Source organism: Cricetulus griseus (genome assembly GCF_003668045.3).
Source record: "Cricetulus griseus strain 17A/GY chromosome 1 unlocalized genomic scaffold, alternate assembly CriGri-PICRH-1.0 chr1_0, whole genome shotgun sequence".
In the NCBI taxonomy this organism is placed as follows: domain Eukaryota; kingdom Metazoa; phylum Chordata; class Mammalia; order Rodentia; family Cricetidae; genus Cricetulus; species Cricetulus griseus.
The window spans coordinates 96,092,909-96,115,200 of NW_023276806.1; the positions used below are offsets into that span (position 1 = coordinate 96,092,909).

Sequence of the window (22,292 nt, forward strand, 5' to 3'; positions counted from 1 at the left end):
TTTTCTCAGAGGGTTGGAACAGTAAGAAGCCAGTGAAGTCCTCTGTCTAGCTCACTAGCCTCCACTGTGAGTCACCTAGACAGTAATTGTTTTCCAAAGAGACTACATTGAGCAGGTAGTTTATATGGCATGCTTACCATAAGCTACAGGAAAAGACTAATTTAGGAGGAAACCAGTCCCCAATTGCATGTGTTTACCTTCATAACAACAGAACTGCCTTAGCATGCTGTGACTATGCTCAGTCAGAAATATCCATCCATGTCAGAGTGGTGGCCACTAGCTAAATATCCTGAAATACAGCCTACATATGGAGCTACTAGGTAAGAAATAAAATAGCCAGCTCTTCAGTGGCACTCTGCAGTTCATGCTCAGTAGTCCCACATGGCCATTCATCACTGTATTAGACAATAAAAGAACACTTTTATCCTTCCAGAGATAATATTGGATAATGTGCTTCATCTCATCCTACTACCTGCTATAATAACTTACTTTAAAAATTTTTTTAATAATTATGTGTCTGTCTGTCTGTCTGTCTGTCTGTCTGTCTGTCTGTGTGGATATGAGCATGTGTGTGCAGGTGCCTACGGAGGCCAGAAGAGGACACCAGATCCCCTGGAGCTAGAGTTACAGGTGGTTATGAACCTTCTGCCCAGGCTAGGAAGTGAAGTCCACTGCAAGAGCATTAGGCTTTTAGCAACTAGGTCACCTTTTCAGCCCCCACAATTTACTTCTTAAATGACTTTTTTATTAAACAATCAGCATTTTTATTAGAGGAGGTTTAGAAATTACAGATAAGCCAAATGAATTTTACCATTATTAGCTAATTCTCAGATGCACATATGACTATTTAATAATTCATGTTCACTTTTATTTCTTCTCATATAAATGCAACACACATTTTATAATCTATCCCCAAAACATGGAAATATTTTATGCCATTTTTCTGTACATCATTTTATGTGGATTAATTATGAAAATTATGATTTCTACTGTACTACACTCTGTTTAACAATTTTTCCTGAATAGTTTGTGTGTGAGTGCATATGCATGTATGTATGTGTTTACCCTTGTGGGCACCTGTGGAGGGCAGAGGTTGGTGTAGGGTGTCTTCCTCAATGACTTCTCTGAAGTAGTTTTCTGAGATGGGTTTCATGGAATTAAACTCTGTATCTCAAGAGTGGAAGCTCCCCAAGCAGCTGGGATTAGTTGGAACTAAATTTGATGGAAGCCTGGATCCATGTTTCCTCACTTATATAGGGGATGGTTTAATGAGATGACTTCTAAGTATCCCCCTAGATTTCTGGCCATGAATTTTTTGATGAGTGATAACATTTGTGTGTATTTTAAAAAACAACAAAAGGAGAATGTTGGGGGGGTGGTATGCAGGCTTGTGAAAGCGATTTAATCAACTAGATTGTTTCTCTTGCAGGAAATGCTTCTATGGTAGGAATTTCTTCTCATTGCAGAGAGGTCAGCAGGCAGAGCAAGGACAAAAGGTGTGACCACCAGGTGGCAGTAGCACACAGTAGACAGTGGGTGGTGTACTGACCAGTTTGCATCCTAGGGCAGGAAGTCCTAGCAGTGAGATCTTTTGGAGATAATGGACTGGGATGCTAGCCCAAAGTGAAAGAATCATCAAAGGGCGGCAGGGGGTTGGGGGTAAGGGTGTGTGTGGGTCTGTGGCTGGGTGATACAGCTTTAGACAAGGAATTACCAAGGGCAGCAGTGTTTAGGGGGCTTAATATCGTTCCAGGGTTACTTTCATCTAAGGATAGACAGATGTTCTTTGTGATTCTTGGAGTAATCAAAGCAGACAGATTTTGGATTGTTTGAAATTATACTTAAGAGCTGGCCATGATGGTGCATGACTGTAAATCACAGCAGAGGGATGGGGGTTGGGACATGAGACAGGAGGACCCAAGTTCAAGGGCAGCCTGAACCTTGGAAAAGAAGAGGGTGGGGTGAGGTTTGTGGGTGGGCAAGCAAGCAAGCCTTCAAATAAATGATTAGATTGGTAAATAAATAAAGATATACAGAGGACATTTGATGCTTTTTTTTTGTACCAAGAATAATTTACATTTTGTTTCATTCTTTCAATCAACAAACATTGATTTGAAACAAGAAGAAATGAACAAATTTCAAATGCATATGACCTACCAAAAGTAAATCCAGGGGATATAAAGAATTTAAGCCAATCTGTAACAGGCAAAGAGATTGAAGTAGTAATTCGAAGTCAACCCACAAATAAAAGTCCAAAAGACCAGATGGGTTCGTTTATAAGTTCTACAAAAATATAAAGGAAAATCTAACACTGACAATTCTGAAATTGTTTCACAAAATGGAAAGTAAAGGGACATTATCTATCTCATTCTGTGAAACTATATTACCCCTATGTCAAAACTGGATAAATGTCATAACAAGAAAACTATAGACCTGAACACGTTCACCATGGCCAAGTTTTATTCAACCCACAGGTTCATAGCTGTTAAAATACACACAAATTAATAAATATAATATTTCATATGAATATGTCTTAACTAAATAAATTACATAGTTTCTTAATAGATTTGGTAAAGGCATTTGGCAATGTTCAATATATTTTCATGGTAGAAGTCCTAAGGAAACTAGGAATAGATTGAACATATCCCCAAAAAATAACGTCTACTTGTACCAAACTGATAGCTAACAGTCTACTAAATGGTGAAAAATCAAGAGCATCTCCAATAAAATCAGGAACAAGACAAGGGTGCCTACTCTCCACTTTCATTTACTATAAAGCTCCAAGACTTAGCTAGAGCAGCAGGACAAGAGAAAGACACACAAAAGGATAAAATATATTGTAAGGAAGAGGTAAAATTGTCTCTATTTGCAGATGATATGATCATATACTTAAGAGACCTATAGACTCCACTGGAAAAACGTAGATGAGAAAGCATGCTCAGTAAAGGGCCAGGGTGCACTGGCACACAAAAATCAGCAGTCTTTCTACATGTCAACAGCAAGCTTGTTGGGAAAGTAGGAAAAAGTGACTCATTTGTAATACCTTCGAAAATTAAGAAGTACCTAAGAATCAACTTAGTCAAGGAAGTAGTAACTCTGTACAACAAAAACACAACACAGTCAAAATAAATGGAAAAAGACACTAGATTAGGGAAAGGTTCCTTTCTCCTGGATTGGTAGACTTAACATTTCGAAAATGGCTTTTTGCCTAAAGTAATCTGCAGATTCAGTGCAATCTCCATCAATGACCTGCTTCATAAAACTGGAAAAAGCAAAACAAAACTAAAACTTGCATGAAAATACAAAATACCCTGGAAAGCTGAAGCAACCCTAGGTTGAAACAGAAAATAATAAATAGAAATAAGGTGAAGTTATCAAAACATATGACCTCAAATTATACCACAGAGACATAATAACAAGGATAGTAAGTACAAGTAAAAAAAAAAAGACATATAGATCAATAAAACAGAATACAGGACTTGGAAATAATCATACACAGCTATGGCCACCAAATATTTGGCAAAGTTGTAAGAAACATACACTGGATGAAAGATAGGCTGCCCAACATTGCTGGCAAAATTGTATATCCACCTGCAAAAAATGAAAATATATTGATATATCTCAATCTGCACAAAGATCAATTGAAAACTGATCAAAGACCTTAACTTCAGACAGGGGTTGAATATCTAGATTATATGAAGGACTGTGAAAATTGTAGGAACAAAAACCAGAATATCAATCAATAAATGGGCAAATAAACTGAACAGGCAGTTCTCAGAAGAAGAAAGAGGAATGAACAGTAAGCATTTAAAAAAGTGTTCAGCCCCTTGACACAACTTGACACACAAACACATCATTATAAAACTGTAACCTTTGCTTTCTTGCTTGTAACCAGGATCTCACACTAATCTCATAAAGGAAAACACTGTACACATTTTTAAATTTCCAAATGATTTATACGTTCAATGACTTTTAAAATCCAAATTTCTTAACTATGGATTTCTCCAAACCAAGCCAAATACTTACTTACTCCAAGAGGGAAGAACCAGTGCACAATCACAACCGGATCAAAGCAAAATCAACACCCAACAGTGAAAATACCTCAGTAATCAGGGATTCACTCATCATCTTCTGGCTCCAAAGGCCTTGGGCATCTCTGCTTCTCTGCCTCTGCCATGCACAGCACAGAGCTTGTCTAGTAGGCTTAGGCTAGCTCCACTCTGCACCTGCCACTGTCCTTGATGGCCATCCCATAGTTCTGGTGTCTCTAATAGGCTACACCTTCACTGCAGCTGAGGCTACACCTTCACCAGTGCCTCCTTAGGCCTCTTCAGGGATTCCAATCTTGACTCATGGAGGTAAGGGTAAAGTCTCTCCATGACCTTTTCCATCTTGCAGCCTTCACAATGTCAAAGTCAGTACCACACAGGGCATATGGTTTACCAAACTTTGGTCCCAGCTTTGATGTGCAGCCTTGCTCCCACACTTGACTGGGTCACAGTGTTTGTGAGCTGACCCTGAGGAAGTGCAACTCCTAGAAGGTTTCAAGTCAAAGATGCTGGCCTCTTGGTAAGCACACCTGATTTTTCAGCTGCAGCTGGCTAGTGTCTTTTGTCCTGGTAAAGCAAAGCCTTCACTTTCAGACTCTTAAATAAATCACATGAATTGTCCTGGTAGAGTCTTTGAGGGACTCTGAAACTTCCAAGCCAGGACTCTATCATCTTCAGTTTCGTCAGCATTATTTTCCCAACTTCCACAGACACAAAGAAGCTTGGAGCACTTGATGGCTTTTCAAGACAAAACCTCCAAAAGCTTCCCACAATCCTCCCCTCAAAATGATATGATTAGAGCTATCATAGAATGACCCCAGTCTCTGGTATCAATTTGTGTCCTGGTTGTATTTCTGTGATGTGATCCAATACCAACCAAAGTCAGGTTAGGAAGGAAAGGATTTATTTCTTCTTACACTTCCATGTCATAGTTAATCACAGAGCAAAGTCAGGGCAGGTACCTGGAGGCAGGGACTGAAGCAGAGGCCATGGAGAAAAGCTACTTGCTGGCTTGCTCCTGGGTTCACAGCCACTCTTGTTATATTCCCAGGACCACCTGCCCAGGGGTGGTACTGCCCAGTGAGCTGAACCCTCTCCCATCAACTAGCATCAAGATGCCACGCAGATGTGCCTACAGGCCAATCTGATAGAGGAAATACCTCAGTTGAGGTTTCCTCTTCCCAGGTGTCTCTATTTTGTGTACTTAACAAATGTAACCAGCAGAACATCCTTCAATACCAGTGAAATGCAAATTAAAACCACCTTTTGAGAGAGAGACTGGATCTCACCTCAGGCTGTTACCCGGAAAGCAGTTGACAACAAATGCATCTTTGGATGTGTGGAGAGGAGACTCTTACTCAGTGCTAGTGGGAGTGTAACTGGTGCAACCACCATGGAAATCAGGATGGAAGTTTATTAGGAAACACTGAACATAAAATCACCATAGGACTCAGCTGTAGTGATACTGGCTGTGTACCCCAAGGGCTCTACATCCTAGCACAGAGGTGTTGGGACACGCGTGTTCACTGTGGCCCTGTTCAAGGAGGGAAATGAGTCAGCCTTTGTGTCCTTTGATCCTCGAATGACTAGGGAATGGGGCACTACATCTTGGTTTTACTTCTCTTTTAAGAAGAGAAATTAGGAAGATGAATGGATCTGGAAATTATTATAATAAGTGAGGCAACACAGGGTCAGAAAAACACTGTGATTCTCCCTTCTATGTGAATCTTTGTGTGTGTGTGTGTGTGTGTGTGTGTGTGTGTGTGTGTGTGTGTGTGTGTGTGGACTAGAGGGAGGGCAGGAGAGATATCTCATTGGTTAAAGGCACTGGATGTTCTTCCAGAGGACCCAGTTTTGATTCCTAACACCCTCATGATGTCTCACAACTGTCTGTAACCCTTGTTCTAGTCGGTTTGATGCCCTCTTTTGGCTTCTGTGGCCACCAGGTATGCACATAGTACATATACATGCATACACATTGGCAAAAAAAGCCCTGACATATGTAAAAATAAAAATCTCTTTTTTTTTCTTAAAGACAGAAGGGGGACAAAAAGGATGGGAAAAGTTTTTGAGGAAGGGCACAGAGATAGAATACATGTGACATGAATAGAGAAAAGAGGGTTCTCACGGGGAGAAGCAAAAGATGCAAGGGGGAAACATGGAGAGAGGAGGGAAGAGCAGTAAGAAGACGAGCAAAAAGGACTTACTATGAAACTGCCTGAATGGAACCTATTGCTATGTAAGATAAATAGGTTAGAGTTGGTATTTAAGTACTGATAAATATCATAGAGGTCAAATAAAGTTGCAATTATAACTAAATAGATTTTTTGTTCTTAATAAATTACTAAATACACAAAGCATGCTTTCATGAGGGATTTTATGAGCTATTTGTGTTCTAGTCCTAATTTTGCTATGAAATCCTGCAGTTCACACATTCATACAACAAGGACATCTGTTCAACCATGTTCATAGCATCATTATTTGTAATAGCCAGAAGCTGGAAGCAACCTAGATGCCCCTCAACTGAAGAATGGATGGAGAAAATGTGGTATATTTACACAATGGAGTACTACTCAGCGGGGAAAAAAAAAAAAACAATGGAATCTTGAAATTCGGAGGCAAATGGATGGAACTAGAAGAAACCATCCTGAGAGATGTAACCCAGTCATAAAAAGACAAAAATGGTATGTACTCACTCATATATGGATTTTAGACCTAGAGCAAAGAAGTAGCAGCCTACAATCCACACCACCAGAGAAGCTAGGAAACAGGGAGGACCCTAAGAGAGACATACATGGTCCCCCCTCCCCCGGGAAGGGGAAAGGGAGAAGATCCCCTAAGCAAATTGGGAGCATGGGGGAGGGGAGAGGAATTAGAAGAAAGAGAAGGGGAGAAGAGTAGGGGAGAAGAGGACAAGAGAGGGCAGGAAGATGGAATCAGAGGAAGAATAGAGGAGAGCAAGAAAAGAGATACCATAATGGCAGGGAGCCTTATAGGTTTAAAGAGAAATCTGGCACTGGGGAAATGTCCAAAGATCTACAAGGCTGACCCCAAGTAACAATCTAAGCAATAGTCGAGAGGCTACCTTAAAAGCCCTTCTTTTAGCCAGGCGTTGGTGGTGCACACCTTTAATCCCAGCACATGGGAGGCAGAGGCAGGTGGATCTCTGTGAGTTCAAGACCAGCCTGGTCTACAAGAGCTAGTTCCAGGACAGCCTCCAAAGCCACAGAGAAACCCTGTCTCAAAAAAAAACAAAAAAAGCCCTTCTTTTAATGAGATCGATGACTTCCTTATATGCCATCCTAGAGTCTTCATCCAGTAGCTGATGGAAGCAGAAGCCGACACCCACAGCTAAACACTGAGATGAACCCTGGAACCCAGATGCAGAGAGGGAGGAGTGATGAGCAAAGGAGTCGAGACCAGGCTGGAGAAACCCACAGAAACAGTTGACTTGAACAAGGGTTTGCTCATAGAACCCAGACTGATAGTTGGGAAAGCAGCATAGGACTGTTCCAGACCCCCTGAATGAGGATGTCAGTTTGGAGGTCTGGTTAATCTATGGGGCTCTGGAAGTGCATCAGTATTTATCCCTAGTACAGGAATGGACTTTGGGAACCCATTCCACACAGAGGGATACTCTCTCAGCCTAGACACACAGGGAAGGGTCTAGGCCCTGCTCCAAATGATATGACAGACTTTGAAGACCACCCCCCCATGGAAGGCCTCACCCTCCCTGGGGAGCAGAAAGAGGATGGGGTGGGGGCTGGTGGGGCGCAGGGGAGGAGGGGAAGGTGAGGGAACTGGGATTGACACGTAAATGAAGCGTGTTTCTAATTTAAATAAAAAATAGGAAAAAAGAAATCTTGATCTATTAGCTTTCTCTATAGAGGAACAGGACCAATAGAATGGATATACATTATAAACGGAGTTTACCAGAATGGCTTACACAGTGGGTTTAGGGTTCCCACAGAGGCTTCCTGCACATTGAGAGTCTGTGAACCCTGCTCTGCCCATGAAGCCAGGAGCCTCAGCAGTTCCACTACCATACTGAAGGCCTGGAAGAACCCTGCAAAATCATAGTTCTTCAGGCAACATTAGGTCCAAGAAGCTGGGTCCTCATGTGGGGGAGGACAGTCCAGCAACAGAAGGAGCAGCAATGGGACAAACACACAGGTCATCGACTGGAGGCCAGGCTGGCAGCCCTGCTCCTTCCTGGGTGTCTTTATTATTTATTGTGTGTGTGTTCCTTTTTGTGGAGGTTAAAGGATCCACATGGTTACCAGGAATCCAGCTCAGGCTGTCAGGCTTGTGGGTAAGCCCCTTCACCAAGTGAGCCATCTCTCGAGGCCTCTTTGGAGCTCTTGGTATCTGGGCTAAGTTCTGGAAGGTTCCACCTATGGGAGAGGTCTTCTTCCTTTGGTTAGTATGTCCTGGAAATGCCCTCACTGTTATGGGTGGAACTAATTACTCTCTAACTTGACTTAGCTCACTCCATAGAACAGAAGTCCATTTACAGAGCTACGAAGAAGAGACCATCATTGAGGGGACTCCATCTATGTGACTGTGGGGAGGTCACCTTCCATGCTGGAGTGACAATTCAATGGTGTGGCTGGTCAGGGATCACTCATGCTCTTGTACATAAGCTGAATAAACTCACTGTTTCACGGAGCTACACTGGTCTGCCATTGGTGCCTACCTGGGGCACTTAATTATTTTCTTTTCTTTTTCACTCATTCTTTGAGGACTTCAATATATTTTAGGTCATATTCAATCCCCTCCCCCAACAACTTCTTTCCTCTGTCTATGTAAAGACAGCCTAATGACCATAGATATCTCTGTAGGTACCGATTAGATTCTTAAGCTTCAGTCCTAGGAATTGATCAGATGGTAAAGAAGGTTCCCGGAAGGAAGCAACCTCCCTCAGTGTTTGGCACCAGATCAAAAGGGACATAGAAAGGTCCAGAACAAATCTTGTTCCCTCCCAAGCCACCCTGGCTCCTGTCTTGCTGGGACTTGCTGCCAGGCTCTAGAGGAAGTTAGGTGAGACCTTCAGCCACTCCAGGAAATCACAACAGCAATTTTGCTTTCTGGAAGATTTCCAGGAAGTCCACTGGCTGTGTGCCTTCACCAGGCAGAGCACCGTGCAAAGCAGCTCTTTTAGTCCTGGTTGGCTTGAAACATCTAGAGCAGTGATCAAGACCTTCCTGAACTTTGTATGTTGTCTTCATATTCAAAGGCACAGTAATTAGAGGATGCAACACAGAGGAACTACTGTCATACTAAACAGAGAATTTTGCACTTCTGCATCCAGTGCGGATTGCTGGAATCCTTTGCAAAGTCGTCTTCATTTGAGTGCACACTTTTCCTTGGGTCTTCTGCTTTGGTTGAGACCTTTCACATTAGCTAACCCTTTCTCTCGTGAACACAACAGTTACTACATTTAGGCGCCTTTAGACCTTTGCTTAAACTTCGAATAAAGTTAACCAATTCGGTTTGCTGATTGCCCGTCGCCTCCGCGGGTGCCAGGGTTTCCAAGATTCAAGAACTGGTTGTACCCCCACTAGCACCCCCACCCCCAGTCTTGGGACTTTCCCTTCACACGTGGCCAGGTCACCGGCCCAATGACCCCAGCTCGGAATCTGTCCTTGTGCCCCTTCAACACCCAAGGCCCAGCACCTCTCCGCGTTCCTTCCTCTTCCCGGTGCCACCGGGTGCCCATGGGGAAGATCTCTCCCGGGTACCTGCGGCACCGCGAGTTACCCTAGAGCCCCCAATCTCTCCCAGCTCTCCTTGCCACACTCGAGGCACCTGGCCATCCTGGTGGGTAGAGATGAGGTTCAGTCCGCCGCCGCCCACGGTCGGGAGCCCTCAAGGCAGGCGCCCTGGAGAAGGAGGTGAGGAAGGGGAGCGAGCCGCGCCCTCGGGCCGACTTGGAGGGCTCCGCGGCCGCAGCCCGAGGGCCCCGCGTCGCTCTCCCGAGCCAGGGTTCTCGGGAGCAGGCCGCGCAGGAGACGTTGGAGGGAGGGGTTCGTGGCTGTTGGGGGAACCGGCTCCTGGGGAACAGTCCCTTCCAGGGTGGGTACTGTGGGCAGGCCGTCGTCCGCCCTCGCAGGGGACGCCGGCCAGACGGGCGCGAGTGGCGACGTGCAGTGCGGTGCGCCCAGTACGCCCAGCTTTGCGGCTCAGGAGCCCCGGGTTGCGCGGTTAGCCGCGCCCGGTAGCGCTCCGGGGCCAAGCATCAGCCGGCGGCGCTGCAGGTGAGCGGTCGCCAGGGCGATGAGGACCCGGGCGCACGCCCGCCGCGGTTGGCATGGAAGCGGCTCGGAGGGGCCCGGACTGGTCGCTGATTGGCTGGTTCAACAGACGCGGCTGGGTCGAAAGTGCTCAGTGGCGAGCGCAGCAGCCCTAGCCGCTGGAGCCGGCGCCCCTGGAATCTCTCCACTCCGGGTCCCCTCCCTTCACGCCAGGCCCCGCCCGCCCGGCCCCGGCCTGGGTGCGCTGGCTAATCGCCTCAGAAGGAGAAGAACCTGAGAATCAGGGCCGCCTGGGGTTCCCAAGCAGGTTTGGGGGCCTTCCTCTGGTGAGAAGCACTTGCTTGTCACTTGGGAAGGGGAATCATTTGTCCACAGTTCGAGTTTCAGGGTTTAGTCTGAGATGAGGGAAGGTGGGGAGGAAAATCAGGGATCCTAGGCAACACCTCTCTATCCCCCCCCCCCCCGCCCAAACAACACAAATCAGTGTGGGCTGAGAATCCCGATGTGGAGTTTGGACAGACAGCCCCCCCTCCCTCCCTCCCTTCCCTCCCTCCCACTCTCTCTCTCATTGCAACCTTCAGCCTGGGGTCAGATTAAAGCCTATTCAACCAGTGTTTGGTTGTGAGTTGCTCTGATGCCTGCTGCTGTGGCTCGCTTCGGAAACGCTGACCTTAATGTTTGTTGAGAAGTTGAGAAATGGGTGGTAACTCCGCCGGGGCTTGGCATTCTCTGCATTCCTGGGTCCCCAGGTTGAGAGGGTTGACTAACTGTCTCCTTCTCTTTCCCTGGATAGCAGCAGGTTGTGGCTTGCTAGGCAATGCGTCGCCACAGCTCCAAGAGTGGAGTCGCTCTCCCTCCAGTGGGCCAAGGTCCCGAGGCTTGTCAAATGCTCACTAGAGCTCAGCTCGGCCAGGATCCCCCACAGAGAACCGTGCTAGGGGTGTTGACTGAAAATGAGCAGTACAGGAGGACCTGTGGCCAGGTAATGACCCAGGAGCATCAGGGAAGATGCTGTGGAGAAGGCCTGCCTGCCTGCGGCAATGTGCATGTCTGAGTGTGTGTGTGTGTGTGTGTGTGTGTGTGTGTGTGTGTGTGTGTGTGTGTGTGTGTGTGTGTGTGTGTTTCCCCCTATATCAAAGAAGTAAATCTTAGAGACTGTTTGGGTTAGGAATGTGTTAAGTGACTTAAGAGTTAGTCAGAAGGGAGATGCGATTACTTTGATCTGTAGTGCAGGGGTGGGGGTGGGGTTGGGAGGAACCTCTGGGCCAGAAAGTTGTATGGATGAGCCAGGCCACCAGAAATCAATCAATGGAGACAGCGTGTGTACCAGGATACACTAGTTTATCTTTTAAGAGAAAGGTGGCATCCAGAGCAAACATATCTACCACTACAGACAATGGCACTGAGATGCTACCAGTCTGCTCTTAACTGACTGTATAACTGGCACCGAAGACAGCATCAAATTCAGACGTTTAAATGTAGAGGAGAGATTTGAATCTGCAGCAGTGACTTTTTGAGATAGAAAATAAAGTGTCCTCTAAGCCTGTTATTAGATAAACCCTTGTAACGAGGCCTCAATTCTGTATTACAAGTCTGTGGAACCCAATGGTTACAAGAGTCCAGTCCAGCAGGTGGGTGGGTTTTAAGGGCAGGTTAGAGATGGTTTATCCCTCCCACCTGTTACAGTAGAGGCTCATTCAGAGACCCTTCATCTACTGCCTCTTCAAGTCCTCTGCTCTTGGGTCTGACTGTATCCATTGGTGGCAGTGATCCCCCAGATGATCCCTTTAATGCTCTGAGTCAAGCCAAGTGAAAATAGTTTTAACAAAAATGGCTTAGCAATGTTTCACTTCTTTAAACTTGCCATCTGAGACCTGAATTTATGAATTAAAAGTGGTGTTTACATTGAATGTCCTTGTTTGAAATTCACACTCAGCTCTTGTGCTACCGGAGTTACTGCTTGGTGTCTCCTCGACACTCCATTCCCCTACACCTTCCATAGAAACCCACCTCAAGCCTGATTCCCTATTATTTGTTCTTTGGTTTCTATTTGGTTTTAAAATAATTTAATTCCTTCATTACTATGTATGTACATGTGTGCATATATGATGTGTGTTTGTGAGCATGCATGCCACAGCATTCATGTAGAGGTTGATGACAAGATTGGAAGCTCCTTCTGAGGTTTGAACTCAGGTCACTGGGCTTGATAACAAGAGTCTTTACCCTCTGAACCGTCTTGTTGCCTCAACCCTTAATTGTTCACAGCCCTGCTCCTTCAGAATAAAGAATAAGATGACTGTATCCTGCTTTCCCAAAAGAATGCTTCAGCCAGAACTTCACTCTTCCTCCCAACTCCAGGGAGTAGGGAGAGTCTAGGCCAAGCTGGCTTTGATGTGGTACATAGCTCTAAATGGCCTCAAATTCAGGACCCTCCTACCTCATCCATTCTAGTGCTACAATTACATGTTTGTTCACTTTGGGCCAGCAGCTAGAATCTTTACTGCTCCCCTGTGTTATTCCCTTCCTGCTCTGTGACTGGAACCCATGACCTCTTGGATTTCAAGGTACCTCTCTAACAATTCTTCTCTTTCTCCAATTTCTTATCTCTCTGAAGCAAATCCATACATGCATGGATATATGGAAATAGCTTCCCATCTTCAAACTTGTCCAGCCACACAGCTATCTCTGTGCAGCTACTGTCCCAGTTACAGCAAGATTTATTAGAAACTGTCTATCTTAATGGTATGGGCATTCCACCAGGGTGACAATGTGGGGATGACACTTTTCTGTGGTATTCCTACTGTCCAGAAGAGTGATGGGCCTGGCTAGACAAGCTTGGTGTGTTTGTTGGCTTGGCACTTTCTGTTTCTGAGTCTTCTCTCACTCAGTTTTGTCTTCCTTGATATATTGACACCTTTCACATAAGTGGCCATTCTTCCTTCTTTGAAACCATTTATTCTTGCTCAGTTTAGTAAAAAGTACTCTTTCTTGATGTGTTATGCAACACATTGCCTCTCCTCTGTCTCTTACACACACACACACACACACACACACACACACAACACACACACAGATACACACATACACACACACACACAGATACACACACACACACACACACACACACACACACACACACACACACGTAGAGCAGAACTCAAACCCAGCAGTAACATGAGTCATGGCTAGTTGTAACTTGCCTCATGGAATTTTTTCCTCTAACATTTTATTACAAATTGTTTTTCTTATTAAACATAAGTTTAACTTCCTTGATGAAAAGTAAATTCATGAAGTGACATATGAATTGGGAAGTGGTATCCAATAATAACTACCAAGATTAAGTATAAGCAAAATGTTCACAGTTGATGGTACTGGCATATCAAAGTCTAACTCCTAGGCCTGCTCTGGCTGCCACACATAACTCTCCTTAGACCACTGGTTGCCAGTGTTCACTATGACAGGGCCACTGTTGTTTCTGTTGTTCTCTCTGTAAGAATAAAGAAAAGAAATGATTTGAGAAAATTCCCCAAGAGTAATGATGATATACAAAAATATTTTCATACCATTTTAGAATGTTTTGTAGCACAGGGCTCCAAGGTCATGATGTTTTCCTGAATAACTGGGTAAGAAATGAAAGCTTTACGGGCATCTCCAATGGAAAGTTTGGCATTTAAACAGAGGACTCAGTAACTAAGGATCAAGAGTGATGCTGAGTTCTTGTAAAATACTGTAGTGCTCTAAATGTAAAGGACAATTTGCAATTTCCCCTAGAATATTGTAACTAATCAGTTTTCTAAGTGTATTACAGCTCTTCTTGTTTTTATAGTTGTGAATTCCCTTTAACACACATGTAATGAAGATGATGAATTTCAAGCAGAACTTTTCCCATATGACAAATGTAAACAAAATGAAAAGGGAAGTCATGTTCAGAGATTTGGTATTTGGAATTAGATAGTCAGAAAGTGAGAGAGTTTGCTCTAGCTTTCCCAAGCTACTGGTATGAGTGACATGGACTTCCATTGCTTACAGTGGATGGTGACCAACAAGAGATATAACATTTTGTTTTGTTTTGTTTTTAAGGAGATCACAACAATTAGATGTTTTTCTGGATCAGAAAATGTCTTCCCTGTGGCTGGAAAGAAAGTGCTCCCTGACCATGGAGTCAATGAGCCAGCCAAGCACGGATTTGATATCTACATGGATGAGCCTGAACAGCGGGACCGGGACACCTGCCCAGGGAGAGAGGGGATAGTATTTGAGGACGTGTATGAAGTAGACACAAGCATGCTCAAGTCAGACCTCCACTTCCTGCTGGATTTCAACACAGGTAATCGTACTCCCCTAGGGCCACTGGTGCCCTGTGCTCACAACCCTCTGCCATGTTCCAGTAGAGAGTAGCTTGAGACAGAGAAACAGGAAGTGCTGGCGGTGTTCACAGCTTCCTGTGCGGGTGAGTGGATGTGATAAGCCTCAAATGAAATTACTTACATGGCCACGTCGCACCTCTGCAGTTTCCCCAATGTTGGTCGACTCCAATGCCCATGCCCAGTCGGAGGAAGCGACAGATCTTGGTTCAGATGTGATTAATGTAACAGAATATGCTGAAGAGATTCATCGTTACCTCCGAGAAGCTGAAGTGAGTTTCCCAACCTCTGGTTCAATCTCTAGACACTAAGCGCTGTCTTCATGTTACAAGCTCTTGGCCATAGCCACTAGCAAACAACACCAATGTGAGATCTTTAAAACATAAGAAATTTATAACAAAAAAGAAAGAAAGGAAGGAGGAGTGAGTCTGAGCCCAAGTACCTGGGATAAGGGACACCCAACCTGATGTCATGCCAAGTATCAAATACACACATGCTTTCTATATAGTTAAAAGCGTCTGTGTTAAGTACTCAGGAATCACACATACAATGTTTTCCCTCCTGTTTTATATCAGCTCATTACATGACAAAGCCAGAACCTCACATTTCCTCCTTGGTGTGTGATACACATTTATTTGGCTGGGAACCAAAGTCCTCCTGGTCTCCGTTCCTGGGATTTCTTCACAGAATAGGAATACTAGGGAGTGTGTCTTTGCTAGTACAACCATTGAAGAACCACACTTTCCTCCACCAGGTAAGACACAGACCCAAGGCTCACTACATGAGGAAGCAGCCAGACATCACAGAAGGCATGCGCGCCATCCTGGTGGACTGGCTGGTGGAGGTTGGGGAAGAATATAAACTTCGCACAGAGACCCTGTACTTGGCTGTCAACTTCCTGGACAGGTTTCTTTCCTGCATGTCTGTTCTGAGAGGGAAATTGCAGCTTGTCGGGACAGCAGCTATCCTCCTAGCTTCGTAAGCGTTCTTTCAGCTTGTGAAATGCCACCCGTTAAAACACTCCATTTATCCCCCCTCCATTTACTAAAGGGATGTAGTGCTTGCAATTAAGATGATCTCTACTCTTTCAATAAGAGACTGGAAGCTTTGCAAATTAACTGAGAAAATGAACCTTGCCCATATGCTTACTCTTCAGTTCGGATGCTTGAAATTTGTAGAGAGGCGTTCACTGTCACGATTGAGGAAGCCATGGGCTCAGATTCCAGATCTGACGTGGCTGTTCTGCACTGTAGTCTCTTGGCTGAATTTCAGTACAAGCAAAGATCCTATTTGGAGAGGTTTTGGTTTCATAAGTGCTGTGGTACTGATGTGACAAACAGCACTGAGTAACACAACTCATTCATTTCCTTTGGTAGGCGAATGCTTTAGCTGGTTCCTGTCCCTTTCAGTGACTCCTAACAACCCCTTTGAGTGGGGAAGGAGAGCTGGGTTGTGGCTCAGCTGGCTTAAGAGATCTGTTGCTGAATGGTAGTTTCTACTCAGATGTCTTAGTTGTTAATGTGAAAAAAAAAGAAAAGAAAAACAACAAAAACAAAACAGGCTCTCATTTCCCTTAAAGAAAGCAGAACAAAGGCAGAAGGAAAGAATGATAATAATGAATTATATTGTTATTTTTCTCTTGGATACTCAGCATGATTTGCTAATTAATGAAGTCGAATATGGTCTTCAAACAAACAAACCCAAAGCTATGGAATGTTTTTTCTGTTGTTGGGTTTAATCCTAACATGCTTTATCACAAAGTTACCTGATATCTATTCAATCCACAGAGATCCAGCGGGAGTTTCTGTCCTTTAGACTTACTTTGCGTTTCACAGGCCCCAACCTGCCAGTACTCCCAGCATTAGTTTTACATGTCCTTGTAATCCTCTTTTTCTTGGACTGAGAAAAAGCTCCCAGTATGCTTATAGCTCCACACAGCTCTGTGACAGTTCTGTGGAAGTGGGAGTATAAAGTGAAGGAGCCTGCAAGGCCATGCAAGAGAACGGGAATTAGCACTGAGTGCTCCAAACTTTCCCCCTGGTAATTCTTTGCTCTCCCCAGGAAATATGAAGAGATATACCCGCCAGATGTGGATGAGTTTGTCTACATCACTGACGACACGTACACTAAGCGACAGCTCCTAAGGATGGAGCATCTGCTATTGAAAGTTCTAGCATTTGATTTGACTGTTCCAACCACCAACCAGTTTCTCCTTCAGTACTTAAGGCGGCAAGGAGTGTGCATCAGAACCGAGAACCTGGCCAAGGTATGCCACAGGACTTCCAGGGACATCCAGTGCTGAGGAGGCTAAAGAGCCACCCTTTTCAGCCATCTGCCATTTCTGCCTCCCAGTTTTCCACCTTTGTAGAGATGAAAAACAATTAACTTTAAGAATGTGACACCTGTTCATAAGACATTCCTGTTGACAACTTTGGCAGGTCACATTCACCAAACTCTCCCAAGTTTTGAAGCTATTTAAGCTCGATAACTCTTCCCTTGAGAGATACAGACAATAGGCAAGCAGTGCCTTTTAATTTGGGAGCCGAGTGAATGTGGATGAGTTGGTTTTTTTTTTTTTTTTTTGACTAACTAATGAAGCATTATGAAGTTTGCAGCCATTTTGACCTAGAGCCATTTGGTTGAAATTGTTAACATTCTGGTCTGGTCAGTGAGCTTGCCAATCACTTGGTGTAGGATATCTGTGATACACATGCTATGCAAAGAGTATTAAGGAAAACCCACATGAATTCCTCCAGCATTCTTCTTCTGACATGTCACCAATGACACTGATGCAGCTTGAGAACCATATCAGTTTGCCTAATAATTAATAGCTTAATATGGCCATGTCTTTGCCTTCTGACTGATGGCTTTTCCTAAACCAGGTATGAGGTCAGCACTCCCTTATCTGACCACCATAAAACCCGATCTACTAGCATAAGAAAAGAAAAGTAGGCTATCATATATGCTACATGAGTGAGTTAGAGTGTTGGAACATCACCACAGCACAAACTAATATTAATATCTCAAAGGATGGTCAGAGAAACTACTAAACTAGAAAATATACCTGGCTTGAGTTTTGGGCTCATCGCTAGGTTCTGGTGGAATGTAAACAAGGCACCAATTGATGACTCTCGAAATTCTAGGTTTATTGACAGTTTTAGTCAGATTTGACCTTGCTCAAATTCCTGACTCCACTTAGATTTTCTTTCTTGTGCTTAGTATGTTGCAGAACTGAGCCTTCTTGAAGCTGACCCATTCTTGAAATATCTTCCTTCCTTGGTAGCTGCAGCAGCTTACTGTCTGGCAAACTACATTGTGAACAGGCACTTCTGGGTAATGTTCTTTCTTCCTCCCAGGTGGAATAAATTCACAGCTCATAAAAAATCTGTTTAGTGCCTTTCAAGGTTCAGAATGGGCACACCTCTTAGGACAAGTTAGTTTCATGATAACTTGTTGCCAAGACAACAAACCACACAGCTTGTTCCTGAGTATTCCAGACCAGTTGTCTTGGCTTTCACTCAATGGCTTTGCTCTATGGGAAGCAGCGAAGGCATGGAGACAAGGAGATGACAGGAAGGCCTGGAAATCTCAGTGCCTACCAATATGTACACAGGGCCCTTATAGTTTAGCCATTGGTCAAGTCAATCAAAAGTTGATCCTAGACAGTTGGAGTGGTGCACACCTATAATACAAGCACCTTTAGGGTGGAGGCAGGAGAATTGTGAGTTTAAGGTCAATCTGGGCCACAGATGGAGACCATCTCAATAAAATAAACATTATTAACAATCATCTTCCTTAACAAAAAAACTCCGAGCTCAGTAAGGACTGCTAGAAGCGCTCAGAGAACATGGCGGTTAGTGTTTCCTGCATCAGAAGGTAGGGAGATGAGAAACAGACCCCTACCTTTTGTTCTGAAGTCTCTCTGGAGTGCAAAGAGAAGTGGAATATCTACTCTTATTTTGTATTCTACTAAATATTTAAAAATGTATTTGTGTGTGTAAAAGAGAGACAGGGAAGGGGAGATGGAGGGAGACACACACACACACACACACACACACACACACACACACACACAGAGAGAGAGAGAGAGAGAGAGAGAGAGAGAGAGAGAGAGAGAGAGAGAGAGAGATAGAGATGTGGCAGTCAGAGAAGGGGTTTTAGGGGGTCAGTTCTCTCTTTCCCCAAGGGTGATCTTTTGACTAGGAATCTCTCATATTCTATGCAAATTCCTTAAGAACCAGTGAAAGTCCTGCCCCTGAAGGAACAAGAATTGTCATCTGCCCCACACTAAGGGTTACAACTATGGACTGGGGCAAACTTGGCTGTTCCGTTTCTAGTCTAAGAGGTTAGAGGTCCTTTTACATCCATGTGCACAGGCACTGAGGCCTCAATTCTCTTCACTTTTTGTCAGTTACATTCAGATTTCTAACCTCCTGTAAAGTTAAGTGAAACAAAATTTTCCCCCTGTTTCAACTAGCCAGAAACGCTTGCTGCATTTACGGGCTATTCATTAAGTGAAATTGTGCCTTGCCTGAGTGAGCTGCATAAAGCCTGCCTCAGTTTACCCCATCGACCTCAGCAAGCAATCAGGGAGAAGTATAAGACTTCAAAGTAAGTTGTGGCACTCTCCCCTCCTGGCTTTCTGGGTTGCTGTGGAGTCGGAACTAAAAATAGAATAAATTCTATCCTCTGTTAGGCTGGAAAACAAGATTGCTCACTAAATCAAGAAAAGGAATTTAGAAAGGTCCAGGTTCACTATTTGCCAGGGTTTGGCAGTTATAGTTACCTGGCTTCCTTCTGACCCCAAAGACTACTGGAGGGTTTCCATAGCCTGACTGGCATCCTTGGCTCTGGCTGATCTTGTTTGCCCTGCTCTCATTTCAGGTACCTGCACGTGTCCCTCATGGAGCCACCTGTAGTTCTTCCTCTGCAGTGAGTGGCAGAGCTGAAGTCACCTACAGAACACAGTGGCCACCTCAGCAGACTCTCTCTGATCGTTTCAGGCTTCTGCAAGTTGGGTCAACTAACGTCAGCTGCAGATGACATCTTGAAGGTGTCAATGTTAGGTTCTCTTAGACATTAGTGGTTTATAATTTATATAGATATAGACAAGCATTTTAAAGGAATAAATACTTGCTGTACAGCCATGTGTTGGGCCTGTTTACCGGCTGGCATAGCTGACATTCACACCTGAACTCTTAGTTCTGAGTTGTACACATGTGCATCATGGCTGTTTCCATACTATCCCAAGCTTGTTGGGTAAGCATCACGTGCTTCAATGATGAAGCACTTTGAGGCAGCCAAACCTTTCTTGCCCTGTGAGGCTTTCTGTAGACAGGTGAAAGGAAGAAGACAAGGACCAGCTGAGATGGATGAATGATGGGACACGAGTTGCTGCTGTATGTCCTAGCTTCCCTCTACAGCCCTAGTCAGTACGGCAGCAGGCATCCAAGAATATCATGGGTTCAAGCATCTTTTAGGGGTGGCACAATATCAGATCTATTCTCACCCAGAGGTATCATGCCCTTTCATAAGGGACTGCCATCATGTCTCCTCGTCTTGGATTCTGGTAAGCACCAGGCATGAATTTCAATCATAGAAGATGCTTTGGGAAATAGAAAATGCAAACTTCAGCACTGAATGACACTTTTGGATAATGAATCCAACACCTCTATATTTCCCTCAGGAGAAATCCATCCTCAACTTTGCTTGGGGTCGGGGGATGAAAATGAAAATGAATGAATTTTGCCAGCTGGCTTCTTACTTTTTTCTCTTATTCCATCTGAGCTCTAGCCTCTTACTGGCTGCTGCCCACATTCAGGCACACCCAGACGTGTGCTTTACTGACCTCAATCTAATCAAGTCAACAGTCAAGGATAACGATTGCACTTACATGGCTGAGATTGCACAGTTCCCAGAGGCTGCTTTTCAATACTGTACAGGTGAGAGTCTAGACTGGGGAAGTAAAAGCGAGACAAAGGAGCAGTCTTTCTCCCTAAGACAGGAAGGAAAAAGAAAATGAATTTGGTCTCAAGGCTGTGTAGAGCTTGCTGGAGACTGAATGAATTTTAAAGATTAGTGCCATGGACCAGTGGGTTTGGGGACACACATGAGTCTTCTGGGTTGTATTCCCTGATCTGAGGAGAGAAACCTGTCCTTGGACCATTTCTAGGGGTCACTCCAAAAGGTTCTATAGGAGAAATACAGGAATTATATGCCTCTTAGACACTATTTATATAGGAAAGATTAGGTTCAGGGAGGCTTTGGAAAAAATGAGAGTTCATGAAATTCACTACAAATTCTATAGATTTTTAAGCACTAGTGAAATTTTATATCCAAAACTATGGCCACAAAATAAACCAAACACATTAGATAGACATACAAAACTGTTGAAGAATAAAAATACCACATCAGGCATTTTGTGAAGGTTTTTTGATGCTCACCAGCCACTGAAAGGGGCAGTTATTCCCAAGGGGTCACCGTTTCAAGTTTCAATGGAGAAACCAACATGTCCCAAAACATTTTGATATTTAGGGCACAGTCTCAGAGGCAGGACCTGCACCAGAAGTAAATTCTCTGTACCAGGCACCTGTTAGGCTCATTGCCTAGTCTTGACACAGCTGTTCTCCCTTCTCTGTGAGTAGATGCAGAATTTCCCAGCCATCTCACAGTGTGACCAGCACATTGATTGTCCTCTGTGGGGCAGTAGGAGACGGCAGTGACAGATGATTAAGACTTTTGCTGTGCCTGACCCTTTTCAAGATTTAAAACTCAAGATACTTCTCCAGGGGCTGCTTCTTTCAACTCTGCCTGCTTGCAGTGCTGGCCACTTCCTCCCCATGGTGTGCGAGTCTTGAGTTGGAGTTGGACATAGTAACATTGAGGCCCCATGTAGATCCCAAAACAGTAGGTTTTCTTGATTGGCACATTCTTGCTTTAGGATGCTTTGCTTCAAGCAGAGGGTTCTTGCAGAAATAGAGCATTTACTTTGAATCATTTTGCAAAGGATTTTTAAAAAATATGGATTGTAAAATATGGTTTGACTGTAGGCCACATAGCCACACTGCAGGACACAGAGGTCTGAAGACATACCCTTACTCTTTGCTGTAAGCAGTTCATTTACACCACATTTCTATTCCTGCATACACACCCACTGATTGCAAAGAACAGGTCCTAGGCTCTGACTTCCTTTACTTATTTCTCTGTTGTGTCCCTGAAATACTTTATTTAAAAATAGCAGGAGAGTTGTCACCTGTGTGCCTCCCACCCAGTTTGTGTGTGAGCAGCAGTTATCTGCAAGCCTCTCCTGTTATACTAGACTTTTTATTTGTTGCATTCTGCATTGGTCAGATCCTTGCATATATTCTGTCTTCATACAAAGGAAACCATGATACTTATTTAAAGTCAAATGGCTACTGCTGGTCACTCATACTGTTCAATGATTTTTGTGAGATTTTCTTTTTGAGACATTTGGAGTCAAGTAGTAGACTCTGATGATTTTGTATAATCATTTGAGCATAGAGCATAGGTCTATGACTGACAAATACATGATTTATCTGTTCTCATTATTTTTCTTCATGCTTTTACCATCCAACACTGTCCACCATTTGCAGCCTAGGAGACTG

The 22,292-nt window shown here is 44.1% G+C and overlaps 1 protein-coding gene across 1 annotated transcript; it reads left to right on the plus strand.

Moving 5' to 3' along the window:
* Nucleotides 1-11,120: 11,120 nt before the first annotated feature.
* Ccna1 (cyclin A1) lies at nt 11,121-19,603 on the plus strand. The gene is made up of 8 exons (XM_027394919.2): nt 11,121-11,285; nt 14,384-14,630; nt 14,815-14,939; nt 15,422-15,645; nt 16,729-16,933; nt 17,887-18,000; nt 19,145-19,278; nt 19,552-19,603. Exons 1-8 carry the CDS (start codon nt 11,121-11,123, stop codon nt 19,601-19,603), a joined length of 1,266 nt encoding a protein of 421 aa, XP_027250720.1.
* The last annotated feature ends 2,689 nt before the right edge of the window (nt 19,604-22,292 follow it).